The following is a 15,241-nucleotide window of genomic DNA, read 5'->3' as shown; positions in this document are numbered from 1 at the left end:
CTTTTTTTTTTTTCCAGCTTTTTTACTCCCCAGATCCTCCCAGAATATAGTTGTATATTTTAGTTGTGGGTCCTTCTAGTTGTGGCATGTGGGACGCCGCCTCACCGTGGCCTGATGAGCGGTGCCATGTCCACATCCAGGATCCGAACCGGCGAAACCCTGGGCCGCCAAAGCGGAGAATGCAAACTTAACCACTCGGCCACGGGGCGGGCCCCTACAATTTCATCTTAACACTGTAAAAGTGCCTACTATTTTCTGTGCAAGATTGCTTGTAAATCACTTGACTGTCTTAAGAATCATCAAATATAGATAAAAAATGGATCACCTGATAAAGTTCATCATCTGGCAATTTTGGGAGTGGGAGCGCAGACAGTCTATCTTCCACCAAGTAAATTAGCTAGAGCAGAAGGGCTTTGCTAGCCTTCTGGAGGTGTATTTCTAGGCCAGAAACTCTTACATCTCAAGTATGTAATTTTTTCTTATTTATAAATTAGTATCATACAGAAAATTCCTGAGTTTCCTAAGCACATAGGAATTCCTACGACTGTATAAATCTGACAATTTAGAAAAAAACAAACCCACTGCTCCCACTTTTTTACTGTCCTTGCTATGCTCTTTACCCAGCTTACAGTCCATGGTTCATCATAATCATTCCCTTAGATCCATGCTCAACTCCCATGCGTCTGTGTCCTGGATATATACATGACAAAAACGTAGCTGGGATTAAATCCAATCCTTCACCAACTTCATGTCTACGCCTTGCAGCTAAAAAGCACATCACTGTCCCAACTCACCTTACTTTAAATTCATGACCACCAGATTCACAGCCCTTGATGCAGACGTGTCCATAGCCCATTCTCATTCCCATTTTCCTCTATTAATATCTTGTATCTTCTCAAAACTCTTACCACCTGCTTCCCCATCCCCATTCTCATCTGATAACCTTGCTTCCTATTTCACTAAGAAAACTGGAACAACCAGAAGAGAATTTCTCATCTCTTACCATATCTACTAGTCCACTAATATGTGCACCCATGTACTCAGTCTTTCCTATTTCCATAGATAAACTGTCTCATGCTACCATCTAAAGTCACCTGTGCATCAAATCTCAACCCAATTCACCTACTCAAAGATACTGTTCCAGCAATTTTCCCTTTTCCCTCTGGTGTCACCAATTTTCCCTTTCAACACATCTTTCTCATTAGCATACAAACATTGTTATTTCTCTCATCTTAAAAAAAGACCTCCCTGAGTTCACCTCCAACTACTGCCCCATTTCTCTGCTCTCCTGTACAAACAACCCCTGCCCCCCCAAAAAAGGAGTCTTCATTCATTTTCTTTGATTCCTCTTATTCTCAATCCAAGCAAGCATTTCCACTCACCAAAACTGCTCACAACAAGGTCACCAATCACCTGTGTAGGGGAGGAAGACATTTCCTCTACCTGCTCTGGGTCCTTCTGGCCAGAGAACGAATTAAATTCACATGAGACAGAATAACAGGAGAAAATTAAACAAAGCTTTATAACATGTATACATGGGAGAGGTTCAGGCAAGCTAAGTAACTCACCAAAATGACTGAAGCCAACACCTTAAATATTATCTTCAGCTAAAGACAAAGGAGGATGTTGGGGGTGGGGGGAGTCACTTACAGGAGGTTACCAGACAAGTACAGTAAACAAGAGTAAGATTATTATGCAGATTTAAGTCCTTGCCCTCCACCTTGTTTAAGAGTTTCTAGAGATAAGGTCATACCCCCTCCTTCCTGGTACAGAGAGGGAGACACCTTTACAGATGGAGATTCCCTTTATAAATGTAAATGTCTCTTAACAAATGGTAAGTAAATTCTACTTTTCAGAGTTTCTTTCCTGTCTGCAGTTTTTTTAAAAGTAACCAGCCCAAAATATTCCTCATGCCAAAGAAACATATCTTGCGGTGGCCAATTCCAGTCCCCCCACACCTACATGGTGCTGAATCCACTGGGCGTTCAGTCCTCATCTTATATGGCCCAGCAACGACATTTGACAGCGAATCTCACCAACACCTTTCAACTTCTTTCTTCACATGGCTTCCAGGGTATCGCACTCCTCAGGTCTTTCTCCCGCATCACTGGCCATTCCTTCTCACTTCTCCAACCTCTGAGTGTTGGCATCCTGTACCCAGGAGGCTCAATCTTCTGTCCTCTTCTACCTTCTATTGCCAATCACATCAGTTTATGGCTCGACATTGTCATCTGTAAGTTGATGACTTCCAAATTTATATTTCCAATCCAGACCTCTCTCCTGTCCTCTAGACTCAACTACCCAGTTGCCCGCTCAACATCATCTCTTTGATGTCTAATAGACACTTCACTTTAATATATCTAAAACAAAATTTCTGATTTTTCCATGCAATACTTGCTCCTCCCCATAGTCATCCACATCCAGCAACTCTATCTGTCCAGTTCCTTAAGCCAAAACCCTCAGTAGTCACCTTTGACTACTCTCTCACTTTCACAACACACATCCAATCTATTAACAACTCCTAAACAGCCCCACCTGGAAAACATTTCCAGAATCTGACCACTTTTTACCACCTCCACAACTTTTCCCTGAATTATTCTCTGCTTCTGCCCTTGCCCTCTTACAGCATGTTTTCAATGGAGTAGCCAGAATGATACTTTTAAATACTAAGTGGGCTTATGTCACTCTTCTGCTCAAAACCTCCAATGACTTGCCATCACTTGAGTAAAACTCAAGTCCTGTTGGTCCATGCACAACTGCTCTACCCAAATGTCCTCCCTGGCCCTCCCCTCCAGGTCCTACCTGTCTGATCTCACTTCCTCCCACTCGCCTCCTCACTTAGTCTACTTCAGCAAAACCACGGAGGTTCCTCAAACAAATCAGGTTCCCTCCAGCCTCAGAGCAGTCACACTTAGTGTTCCCTCTAGCTAGAACTTTCTTTCCACAGATCTCCATATTGCTCATCACCTTTAAGTCTTTCCCCAAAAACCACCTTCAGAGTGTGGATCTCCCTCCCCACCCTATTTAAAACTGCAAACTCCCTCTCCCGCTCCTCAGGATTTCCAATTCTCCTAACCCTCCTTCATTTTTCACCATAGCCCTTATCACAACCACATATGCCATATCTTTTATTCACCTGTTTATTATCTGTCTCCTCTTACTGGAATGTAAGCTCCATGAGGAAAGAAATTTTGGTCACTGTGGTTTTTGCTATTGTTTTGGTATTGCTGTATCACCAGTACTTGGCACACAGTAAGTACTAATTAAATATTTGTTTAATCAATCAATCAACCAAAGTATGATTCCAGATAAAGGAAGCTACTGTGAAGATACCAGCATGGGTAAGTATTTTAGGAGCCATTTAGTTTTACGGAATTTGAAACAAACAGGAAAGATAGGGACAACTGGCCATATCCTTCTTGACTTGAAGAATCTCAGTTGAAGTTCAGAATGGTTGCAAGGCCACAGTGAGTTTTGAACACAGATAAAAATAGGCCATAAAGAAAGAACACACATTGGCAAACACGCACACATAGGAAAAAGCAGTAAAACCTGAGCTAAAGTTATCCAAGGACAGACTTACATTTTGTGACAATGAAGCAGGCTTTATAATTAAGCAAGATCACTAGGTTTTTATGAACCCCATGAAGAAAATACACACACACGTGTGTTCAATATGTGTGTGTACATATATACGTATCACACATGTATGTGTATATATATCAACAATATATATTTTGACACTTCAATAGTATACTGTCAATTTTTAGTGGCAGAATCTATTTTACCAGTTTAAAAAGTGTCAAGTCTTATAATTACGAACATGAAAAGATGTCTTAAATGTTTCATTTAAACAATTTTATGAGGGAAAAATTCTATTTTATAAATGTATTAGCAAATGTGGGATTCAAGGTCTTGAGATAGTCTTCACAAATGACAAGTGTCTACTAAATTTAATATGTGATGATTTACATCACTAATGGTCTTCACTTTGGCTGAATCTGAAATAAATCAGGTTATGAATATCAGTATAATGTTTCATAAGTTCACGTAGTTCCACCTTCATCACTGAAAGATGTAATATGGTGAGAATAGTTCTGCAGTGAAGACAGTCTCACCTGATCATGCATTAGTGCTGCAATGTGTGTTGTTTTGCCTCCAGGTGCTGCACACAAATCTAGAATCTTCTCTCCAGGCTGAGGATCCAGAACATGAGTTGCTAGAGCAGAAGGTAAATTCTATAAGGAAAAGAAATAAATTATCAATAATTCTAAATCATTTTAAATTTCAGAATCAGAGAACATAAAGAAACCTCAGGAGGTAATCCAGTACAGCATCCTGTGCCAAGAATACATTTTTTGTAAACATACTGGTGTCAGGAAATTCGAAATTTCCTAGAGAATCCTATGATCTCACAGGACATTCACAGACACATACAACACATTTCCCCAAGCAATCCAGCAAAAAAAAAGCATAAGGTCCTTTCTCAACTCAATGGTTCTCAATATTTGGGAGGCCAGAGACCTCTTAGAATTATGAGAAAGCTCTAGATCTTTTTCCCAGAAAATGTACACAATTTTGCAATTTCAGGTGCTTCACCATCTAACTCCCATATAAGAATCCTAGTTTTATGCTGCTAATGCTGCTCAAAGGCATGTTTGCGTTCCTATCTCCCCACCAATACCACATTTCAGTAGGAGAAAAGTAAAATGTAAAAAAGTCTTAGCTATTTCTGATTGGCACCTAGAAATATACTACCACATTTTATAACCCAAATATAGCCTCCATTTACAGCAGTAAGTTATATTACATCATTAACTGCTTATTAGTATTAATTATATAAGGACTGCTACAACAGGATGAGTCAGCCTTAAATAAGATAGAACAGTATCACAAACTAGTTCATTTTTAAAATTACTTGGCAAGAAAAACAATAGATGCTAACAAGCATAGGGCTATTTATTTTTAAAGTTTAAAGGTTTCAATTCATTCTCACACCAAAACACTGACACTTACTAGTACGTCCTCGAGAACTGTGAGAAGGTTATAACACTCTCAAGTGACTCCAAGATCACTACTTCAGACAGAAAATCACTGGTGAGAAAGGAGACACCAACCCCCTCTCTGTGCATATATGAAGCGTTAAAATCAACGCAAATAATTTAGGCACCTGAAGAGCAGTCCCTCCACACTAAACACTAAAAACAGCTTGACTTGTTACAGATAGTTTCTCTCAATGGTCTAATTTATTTCAGAAATATTTAAAAACTGAACTCCAATATGAAAACACTAAAACATGTATGTGGCTACCGGCGACTTGGTGATTCTTATCCAGAGACAGTTGATTGTGCTTCACTCCTAATAACGTAGCATTATGTATTGGTCAAAGATGACAGAAATTTTCCAATCAAACGTAAGTAATACACTAAGAACCTTCTGGTTACACACTAAGTTAAACTATGAAATGGTACAAGTGAAGAGGCTTCATTAACCATTTAAATGACGACAAAGTTTTCTTAAAACAATTTAGTCTACTATCTTTCTCTACAGTATTTCTCAATCCAGGCTACACAGAAGAATCACCTAGTGAGTTTTTAAAAATGTCCAGTCCTCTTACATTTAAACTAATTATTCATAGATTTGTACTTATTGCCATTTGGTTAATTGTTTTCTGGCTATTTTATACCTCTCCTCTGTTCCTTTCTTCTTCTCTTGCTCTCTTCCTTTGTGGTTTTGATGATTTTCTTTAGTGCTGTTTTATCTTTTGTGTGTTTACTACAGGTTTTTGCTTTGTGTTTACCATAAGGCTTACACAGAACAACTTATAACAGTCTATTTTAAGTTGACAACAACTTAAGTTGTTGTCATATTCTAAAGCTCAATATTTTTATACTCGCCCCACCTCCTCCGTTTTATGTTTCTGGTGCCACATTTTACATCTTTTGTATTCCTAACCCAATTATTGTAGTTATAGTTATTTTTACATTTGTCCTTTAATCTGCATACTAGCTTTATAAGTGATTGATCCACTATCTTTATTAAATATTTACTTTTCCAGTGAGATTTATACTTTCATACGTTTGTTTCCCTGTTACTGGTTAGTGCCCTTTCTTTTCTACTTAAGGAAATCCTTTCAACATTTCTTGTAAGGTTGGTCTAATGGTGATGAACTCCTTTAGGCTTTTGCTTGTCTAGAAAGATCTTTATATCTCCTTCAATTCTAAATGATAACTTTGCCAGGCAGAGTATCTTTGGTTGAAGGTTTTTGGTTCTTTTCTTTTTTCCCCCAGCAGTTTGAATATACTGGCCTGCCAAGTGTCTGTTGACAAATCTAGTGATAGTCTTAGGGGATTCCCTTGTACATAACAAGCTGTTTTTCTCTTGCTGCTTTTAAGATTCTCTCCTTGTCTTTAACTTTTGGCATTTTACTTATAAAGTGTCTTGGAGTGGGTCCTTCTGGATTCATCTTATATGGAGCTCTCTGGGATTCCTGGAGCTGGATGTCTGCTTCTTTCCTTAGGTTAGGGAAGTTTTCACCACTTTTCCTTCAAGTAAGACATGTACCCCTTTGTCTCTGTCTTCTCCTTTTGGGAGCCCAATAACATGAATGTTAGTCCATTTGATGTTGGCCCATAAGTCCCTTAAGCTATTTTTACTTCTATTCATTCTTTTTTCTATTTGTTGCTCTGACTGGACGAGTTCCACTGCCTTGTCTTCAAGTTCATTGATACTTATTTCTGTTTCATCTACTCTGATGTTGAAGCCTTCTAGTGTATTTTTCAGTTCAATTACTGTATTTTTCAGTTCTGTGAGTCCTATTTGGTACTTTCTGATATCTTTCCATCCCTTTGTTGAAGTTGTCACTGTGTTCATCCATTCTTCTCCCCAATTTGGTAAGCATCTTTATGACCATTACTCTGAACTCTTTACCAGCTAAATTACTTACCTCTGTATCATTAAAGATTTTTTCTGAAGTTTTATCTTGTTTTTTCATTTGGGTATTTTGCTTGATTCTCTGTGTTGGTTTCTATGCAGTAGAGCAAACAACCACTTCTTCCAGTCATGAAGGAATGGCCTCGTGTAGGAGATGAACCATGTCATTCAACCATGCCCCGGCTCTTTGTCATCTCTCAAACCTTTGTGCTTATCCAAACAGCCTATTATATTTTTAATAGCTCCCAGTAGTTAAAGGTCCCAACTCTCAAGGGATATCAGTGTCCCAAAGGGGAGAATCTCCGTAAGCACCTAGATACCAGGGTGACTGAAATCCAGACGATCAGGCAGCAGCTTTTAAAAGTATGAAAAGATTCACAATCCTGTGGGACCATAAGCATAAGCATCACTGGCCACCAGAGCCAGGCGATCAGGAGGTGTCCCCTGAGAGGCAGTTGCAAAAACTGGGGGGCTGCAGTAAAATGGGACACAGCAAAAGCAGTTCTAAGAGGGAAGTTCACAGCAATAAATGCAGAATAAAATGATAAAGAAAACACCATTTGTCATTAAAACAACTCAGTCTGGTCAAGGAGACAGACATGCAAGTTGGGAAGCATATGAATGTAAGAGCCAAGCATGCAAGTTTCCATTCTCCTGATTCCAAATAGGTTTAATGCTATGATGAATGCCATTTCAAGTCTCACACATGTAGCATGGTTAAATGTAAGGACTGGAAATTTTATCAAATTACTGTTTATGGAAAACATTAAATTATTGGCACATGATAAAAAAGAACTACCTTTTTCCTCACAAAATGTCATTAAAATATTTATTTTAACATCTTAACAATTCATTCTTATTAGTATAATTACCTCCAAGATAGCATTATCCTGCTGCCACTGGTCTTTGTTAAATTGCCCTTAATCCACTTCCTATGGAGCACAAGTTGGCAGAAGCCTAAACTGGAGCAGAAATTACAATGTAGTAGAATTGAAATTACAAGTCCAACCTCTACCACAAATAGCCATGTGGTTTGGGATCTGCCATCTAATTTTCTTCACATGCAAAATGGGAATCACAAAACCTAATTTACCTACTGAAAGCATTTCACATTCTGACTCAGAAGGGATCTTGAAATTTTCAGTTTACAATTGAGGTAAGGAAGAACTGGCTAGGTAGAGAGATGTATGTAGTGAATGATGAAACGTCTGTAAAGATGTCTTGAGTTGTAAGTCCCTATACAAATATGCACCAACTATCCAATATAACACCACCACACAGTTTTCTTCTTAACTGCTTTTAGAATAAGTACACATAAAGTAACAAATATGTCCCACTACAAAAACATTAAACTCCAGTATCTCCCTGTTTAACTACAGTCATCTCTCTGTTTGGCTCCTTCACAACCATTATTCCTACTCCATCTGCTCTTTGATCTCCGCTGCACCTTAGAGTTTTACTTTCCTTTATTTGCTTTTGGTGGAAGATACCTTGCTGGTCTCACTTCTTCTATCTTCTTAAACCCAAGATTGACAAGCTGATGAACCATTTTTGAATAAGAAGTCTCAATATTTGGACACTCTACCTGCCTACCTGGGTTCCATGATATAAGCCACCTCCTTAACTTAATGTCAACACAGAGTGGGGAAAATAGACAGAAGAGCTTTAGTGACCTCAGTTTAAATGAGGTCTGGTTTAAAATTGTGTCTGATACAGCGACATGTCCTTAATAGCCTTGGTTTCCTGTTTTCAGTTCAATTTTTTAGAAAACAAGTGGTCTTTAAGAAACCTCCCAGAAAGTTTTAGTTCCCAAACTCTGGGTGCCTCTGAGTATTCTGTATAGCTTTGTTAAAAATACAGCTACCTAAGCCCACCTTTCTGCATAATTTCAGGTTTTTAGGTTAGGGGTGAGCCTTGCCATTTGTATTTTTGACAAGCCCCACCCCCAGAAGCTGAATCTGATGGGAAACAAAGTTTGAGCATCACTGCCACAGAATACATTCTCTCTTCACATGGAGATTCCCATTGCTGAGCATGAGCAGACGTTCCAGCAGTGCAGCAGAATCTGCATTGCTGTTTGTGGTATCAGTGGTTCTTAATCGTGAACATGCCTGAGAGTCAACTATAGTGCTTTTAAAGGTCATCAGTAAAAAGTATTTATGCTATGGCTCCACTCACTGACAATTCAGCGTAGTACTTTTCAGGTGTGGCCAAGTACCCTTATTTTTTCAAAAGCGTCACAGGTGATTCTATTTGGTACACAATGGCATGACACATCTGCAACGGAAATAAGTGCATGCTTTGGATAAGAGTATTTCAATTTAAGTTAATGTGTTAAAAAGTATAAAGGTAGTATCAGAGTTGTTATTCAAAGGACTTATAAAAGTAATATCTTATAAAGTCTACTGATTTACCCCTAGTCTTTTTTTTAATATTTCCCCCACCAAGCCCTGAAAATAATGTTATGCTCTCTCCTTTCCGCAATGAAATCACATTTAAATTCAGAATAAGCAGTGCTGGTTTATATTCAATACAAGACAGCAAGCCCAGAAATAGCCTTAATGACTCGTGTAAAGCATTTTCCTAGGAACAGACTCTGGACTTATCAGTGTCTGAAGACATCAGTCAATCCTCACCTGGTGCACTGGTCTGTTAGGAAGTGAAGCCAGAGACGTGCGCCTCCTCCTCTCAGTCACACAGTCACATAGAACTAACCCAACTTGCTTCAAATAGCCAACATGGAGAAGGAGACTGACTTTTCAGTTGTTCTTGCTTCTTAAAAATACTTATCTCTTCTGGCTCTAAAACAGCAATAGGAAACTACCATGTAACGTGAAAAATGATTTCCTGAGGTTTCAATTGTGTCTTCCATGTCTCAGAAATAGGGCCAGGGTGTCATTGGACAAGGGGCTCAGAGCCCCAGATGCAGCTCCCTGCCAAGCAATGTCTGTGACCTTGACCAAGACCCAAAATTGCTGGGATTCATCTTTTCACTTTCAAAATGAGAGTTGGAGGGGCGGAGCAAAATGGCGGGGTGAGTTGACCCGGGATTCTCTCCCCTCCAAAATACAACAAAAGATTGGAAGAACTGAATTTCAGAGAATAAACATAATGCCAGCTCGTTAGAGACCTACAATACCAAGAAGGCGGAGATCATAAACCTAGCTTTACCCCTTTGGAGGTGCTGGAACGGTAGGAGAGAACATCGCTCCCTCCCCTAGAGTCTGCGATCGCTGTGGCACGGGTCGGGAAGGAGCGAGGGAGGGGCCGCGCGACCAGGGGATCATCCAGGACTCCTGCCGCTCGTTCAGTGGAGACCCGCTGACGGGGGGGAAAGCTTCCATACGCGGGGACCCCATAAATCAAGGGCCTTGGGAGACCAGAGAACAGAACTGATCTGAACCCAGACCGGCACGTGTGAGTGACAGCCCCTCCCCCTAACCGCCAGTGGGCGCAGCCATCTTGCCCCAAGGCGGAGAACTCATAACACACTGCTCTCGACCCCCATCTAGTGGCGACAGGCTGTAACCGCAACTGAATTCTACCACCATGAGAAAAAACCGCTCCTCTACCATCCAGCAATTTATAAAAGCCCCAGACCAGAAGGAAAACAATAAAAACACAGAATTAAGTCCTGAGGACTTGGAATTAGGTAAACTAAGTGATAATGAATTCAGAGCAGCTATAATCAAAAAACTCAATGAGGTAGAGAGAAAGATAGAGAAACAAGCCGAATTCTGGAGTTACTTCACAGAAGAGATTGAAATCATAAAGAAAAATCAAACAGAATTACTTGAGATGAAAAACACAATGGACCAGATAAAACAGAATACGGATTCCCTGAATGCCCGTGTAGACAACCTAGAGGAGCAAATCAGCATAATTGAAGACAGACAGGCTGAATGGCGCCAGACAGAGGAAGAAAGAGAACTAAGAATTAAAAAAAATGAGGAAAATCTCCGAGAGATAATGGATTCAATGAGGAGTAAGAACATAAGGATCATAGGAATTCCCGAGAATATGGAAAAGGAAAATGGAGCAGAAAGTGTGCTTAACGAAATTATTTAAGAGAACTTCCCAAATCTAGGGATCAACAGAGAAATGTGTGTAGAGGAGGGTTTTAGATCTCCTAGATTTGTCAATGTAAAAAGACCCACCGCAAGGCACATAATAGTAAAGTTGGCAAATAGGAATGATAAGGAAAGAATACTCAGGGAAGTAAGGAAAAAAAAGAGAATAACCTATAAAGGAGCCCCTATCAGACTGTCAGCGGATTTCTCTACAGAAACCCTACAAGCTAGGAGAGAATGGAGTGATATATTCAAAGCTTTAAAGGATAAAAACCTTCAGCCAAGAATACTCTATCCAGCAAGAATTTCCTTCAGATATGAGGGAGAAATTAAATCTTTTCCAGACAAACAAAAGTTAAGGGAATTTGTAACTAAAAGCCCTCCATTACAAGAAATCCTCAAGAAGGCTCTCATACTTGAAAAAAAGAAAAAAGGGAGAAAGGGGACACAAGCCACAGACTAGGGAGACCGATGGATAGAACCAGAACAGGATAGCAAATATGCAACTATAGCATTAGGGTAAAAGTAAGGAAACTACCAAAGCAAGGACGATCTTAGCACTCTAACTACAAATTAATAAGACGAGTTGGAATAAAAAATGAAAATAATTATTTAGGAGGGGATGAGCAAAGGGTCTAAATCAGTATTGGTTGAGTAAGTAAGAGACCACCAGAGAATAGATTATAATATACACGAGATTCTAAATACAAACTTCAAGGTAGACACTAAAATAAAGTACAGAACAGAGTCACAAATCATAAATAAGGAAAAATCTAAGAAACCCAGCATAAGAAATTGCAGTATTAAATGGATAGTCTAAAGCACACAGGAAAAGAAGATAATGAGTGACAGATTGACAGCATTAAGTCCACATGCATGAATAATCACTCTCAATGTGAATGGATTGAACTCTCCAATAAAAAGACACAGAGTGGCAAAATGGATTAAAGAACAAGATCCAACAATTTGTTGCCTCCAGGAAACACACCTCAGCCCCAAGGACAAACACAGACTCAGGGTGAAGGGGTGGAGGACAATACTTCAAGCAAATAGCAAGGAAAAAAAGGCAGGTGTTGCAATTCTCATATCAGACCAAGTGGATTTCAAAATAAGACAGGTAAAGAGAGACACAGAGGGACAATATATAATGATCAAAGGGACACTTCATCAAGAAGAAATAATGCTTATAAATATCTATGCACCCAACACAGGAGCACCAAGATTCATAAAACAACTATTAACAGACCTAAAGGAAGATGTTAAAAACAACACAATAATAGTAGGGGACCCCAACACCCCACTCACATCAATGGACAGATCATCCAGACAGAAAATCAACAAGGAAATAGTGGAGCTGAATGAACAACTAAAACAATTGGACTTAATAGACATATATAGATCACTCCACCCTGAAGGAGCTGAATACACATTCTTCTCAAGTGCACATGGAACATTCTCTAGGATAGACCATATGTTGGGAAACAAGGCAAGCCTCTACAAATTTAAAAAAATTGAAATAATAACAAGCATCTTCTCAGATCATAGTGCTATAAGGCTAGAAATTAATTACAAGAAAAAAGTTGAGAAAGGCACAAAGATGTGGAGACTAAACAACACACTACTGAACAAGCAATGGATCATTGAAGAAATTAAAGAAGAAATAAAAAAATACCTGGAAACAAATGAAAATGATAGCATGCCATACCAACTCATATGGGATACAGCAAAAGCTCTATTAAGAGGAGAATTCATCGCAATACAGGCACATCTTAACAAACAAGAAAAACCCCAAATAAGCAACCTTAAAGCACACCTAACTGAACTAGAGAAAAAAGAACAAATGAAGCCCAAAGTCAGCAGAAGGAGAGATATAATAAAAATCAGAGCAGAAATAAATACTATTGAAATGAAAAAGGCTATAGAAAGGATCAATGAGACAAAGAGCTGGTTTTTTGAGAAGATAAATAAAATTGATAAACCACTAGCCAGACTTACAAAGAAAAAAAGGGAGAAAGCTCAAATAAACAAAATCAGAAATGAGCGAGGAGAAATAACAACAGACTCTGCAGAAATACAACAGATTATAAGAGAATACTACAAAAAACTATATGCCAACAGAATGGATAACCTAGAGGAAATGGATAAATTCTTGGACTCCTACAGTCTCCCAAAGCTCACTCAAGAAGAGGAAGACAATTTGAACAGACCAATCACAAGGAAAGAGATTGAAACAGCAATCAAAAACATCCCAAAGAATAAAACCCCAGGACCAGATGGCTTTCCTGGGGAATTCTACCAAACTTTCAGAGAGGATTTAATACCCATCCTTTTCAAGCTATTCCAAAAAATTAGGGAAGATGGAACACTTCCTAACACATTCTATGAGGCCAACATCACGCTGATACCAAAACCTGACAAGGACACCATGAAAAAAGAGAACTACAGGCCAATATCACTGATGAACATAGATGCAAAAATTCTAAACAAAATTTTGGCAACCAGAATTCAGCAATTCATCAAAAGAATCATACATCAGGATCAGGTGGGATTCATACCAGGGACACAGGGATGGTTCAACATCCGCAAATCAATCAACGTGATACACCACATCAACAAACTGAGGAATAAAAACCACAGGATCATCTCAATAGATGCAGAGAAGGCATTTGACAAGATCCAACAGCCATTTATGATAAAAACTCTGAACAAAATGGGCATAGAAGGAAACTACCTCAACATAATAAGGGCCATATACGACAAACCCATAGCCAACATCATACTCAATGGGCAAAAACTGAACCCCATCCCCCTGAAAACAGAAACAAGACAAGGATGCCCTCTATCACCACTCTTATTTAACATAGTACTGGAGGTCCTGGCCAGAACAATCAGGCAAGAAAAAGGAATAAAAGGAATCCAAATAGGGAGGGAAGAAGTGAAACTCTCGCTGTTTGCAGACGACATGATCTTATATATAGAAAACCCCAAAGAATCCATTGGAAAACTGTTAGAAGTAATCAACAACTACAGCAAAGTTGCAGGGTATAAAATAAATTTGCATAAATCAGTAGCATTTCTATACTCCAGTAATGAACCAACAGAAAAAGAACTCAAGAAAACAATACCATTCACAATCGCCACAAAAAGAATAAAATACCTTGGGGTAAATTTAACTAAGGAAGTGAAGGACCTATATAATGAAAATTACAAGGCCTTTCTGAGAGAATTGGATGACAACATAAGGAGATGGAAAGACATTCCATGTACATGGATTGGAAGAATAAACATAGTTAAAATGTCCATTCTACCTAAAGCAATCTACAGATTCAACGCCATCCCAATCAGAATCCCAATGACATTCTTTACAGAATTAGAACAAAGAATCCTAAAATTCATATGGGGCAACAAAAGACCCCGAATTGCTAAAGCAATCCTGAGAAAAAAGAACAAAACGGGAGGCATCACAATCCCTGACTTCAAAACATACTACAAAGCTACAGTAATCAAAACAGCATGGTACTGGTACAAAAACAGGTGCACAGATCAATGGAACAAAATTGAAAGCCCAGAAATAAAACCACACATCTATGGACAGCTTATCTTTGACAAAGGAGCTGAGGGCATACAATGGAGAAAAGAAAGTCTTTTCAACAAATGGTGCTGGGAAAACTGGAAAGCCACATGTAAAAGAATGAAAATTGACCATTCTTTTTCGCCATTCACCAAAATAAACTCAAAATGGATTAAAGACCTAAAGGTGAGACCTGAAACCATAAGGCTTCTTTCTGGAAGAAAACGTAGGCAGTACACTCTTTGACATGAGTATTAAAAGGATCTTTTCGGACACCATGCCTTCTCAGAGAAGGGAAACAATAGAAAGAATAAACAAATGGGACTTCATCAGATTAAAGAGCTTCTTCAAGGCAAATGAAAACAGGATTGAAACAAAAAAACAACCCACTAACTGGGAAAAAATATTTGCAAGTCATATATCTGACAAAGGCTTAATATCCTTAATATATAAAGAACTCTCGCAACTCAACCACAAAACATCAAACAACCCAATCAAATAATGGGCTGGAGACATGAACAGACATTTCTCCAAAGAAGATATACGGATGGCCAATAGGCACATGAAAAGATGCTCATCATCGCTGATCATCAGGGAAATGCAAATCAAAACTACACTAAGATATCACCTTACACCCATTAGAATGACAAAAATATCTAAAACTAAT

At 38.8% G+C, this 15,241-nt stretch overlaps 1 protein-coding gene across 3 annotated transcripts in view; it reads right to left on the bottom strand.

The window, feature by feature from the left end:
• Positions 1–15,241, bottom strand: part of NSUN6 (NOP2/Sun RNA methyltransferase 6) — a 68,844-nt gene that overhangs the window by 15,630 nt on the left and 37,973 nt on the right. For all 3 annotated transcript variants that reach the window (XM_046679154.1, XM_046679155.1, XM_046679156.1), the window contains exon 7: positions 4,119–4,238. In XM_046679154.1, coding sequence (XP_046535110.1) covers positions 4,119–4,238 — 120 coding nt within the window. The remainder of the gene's footprint in view (positions 1–4,118; positions 4,239–15,241) is intronic.

Source organism: Equus quagga, chromosome 12 (assembly GCF_021613505.1).
Source record: "Equus quagga isolate Etosha38 chromosome 12, UCLA_HA_Equagga_1.0, whole genome shotgun sequence".
In the NCBI taxonomy this organism is placed as follows: domain Eukaryota; kingdom Metazoa; phylum Chordata; class Mammalia; order Perissodactyla; family Equidae; genus Equus; species Equus quagga.
Note: the sequence above shows the minus strand (reverse complement) of the source record. Positions and strands in the feature narration are given on the sequence as shown.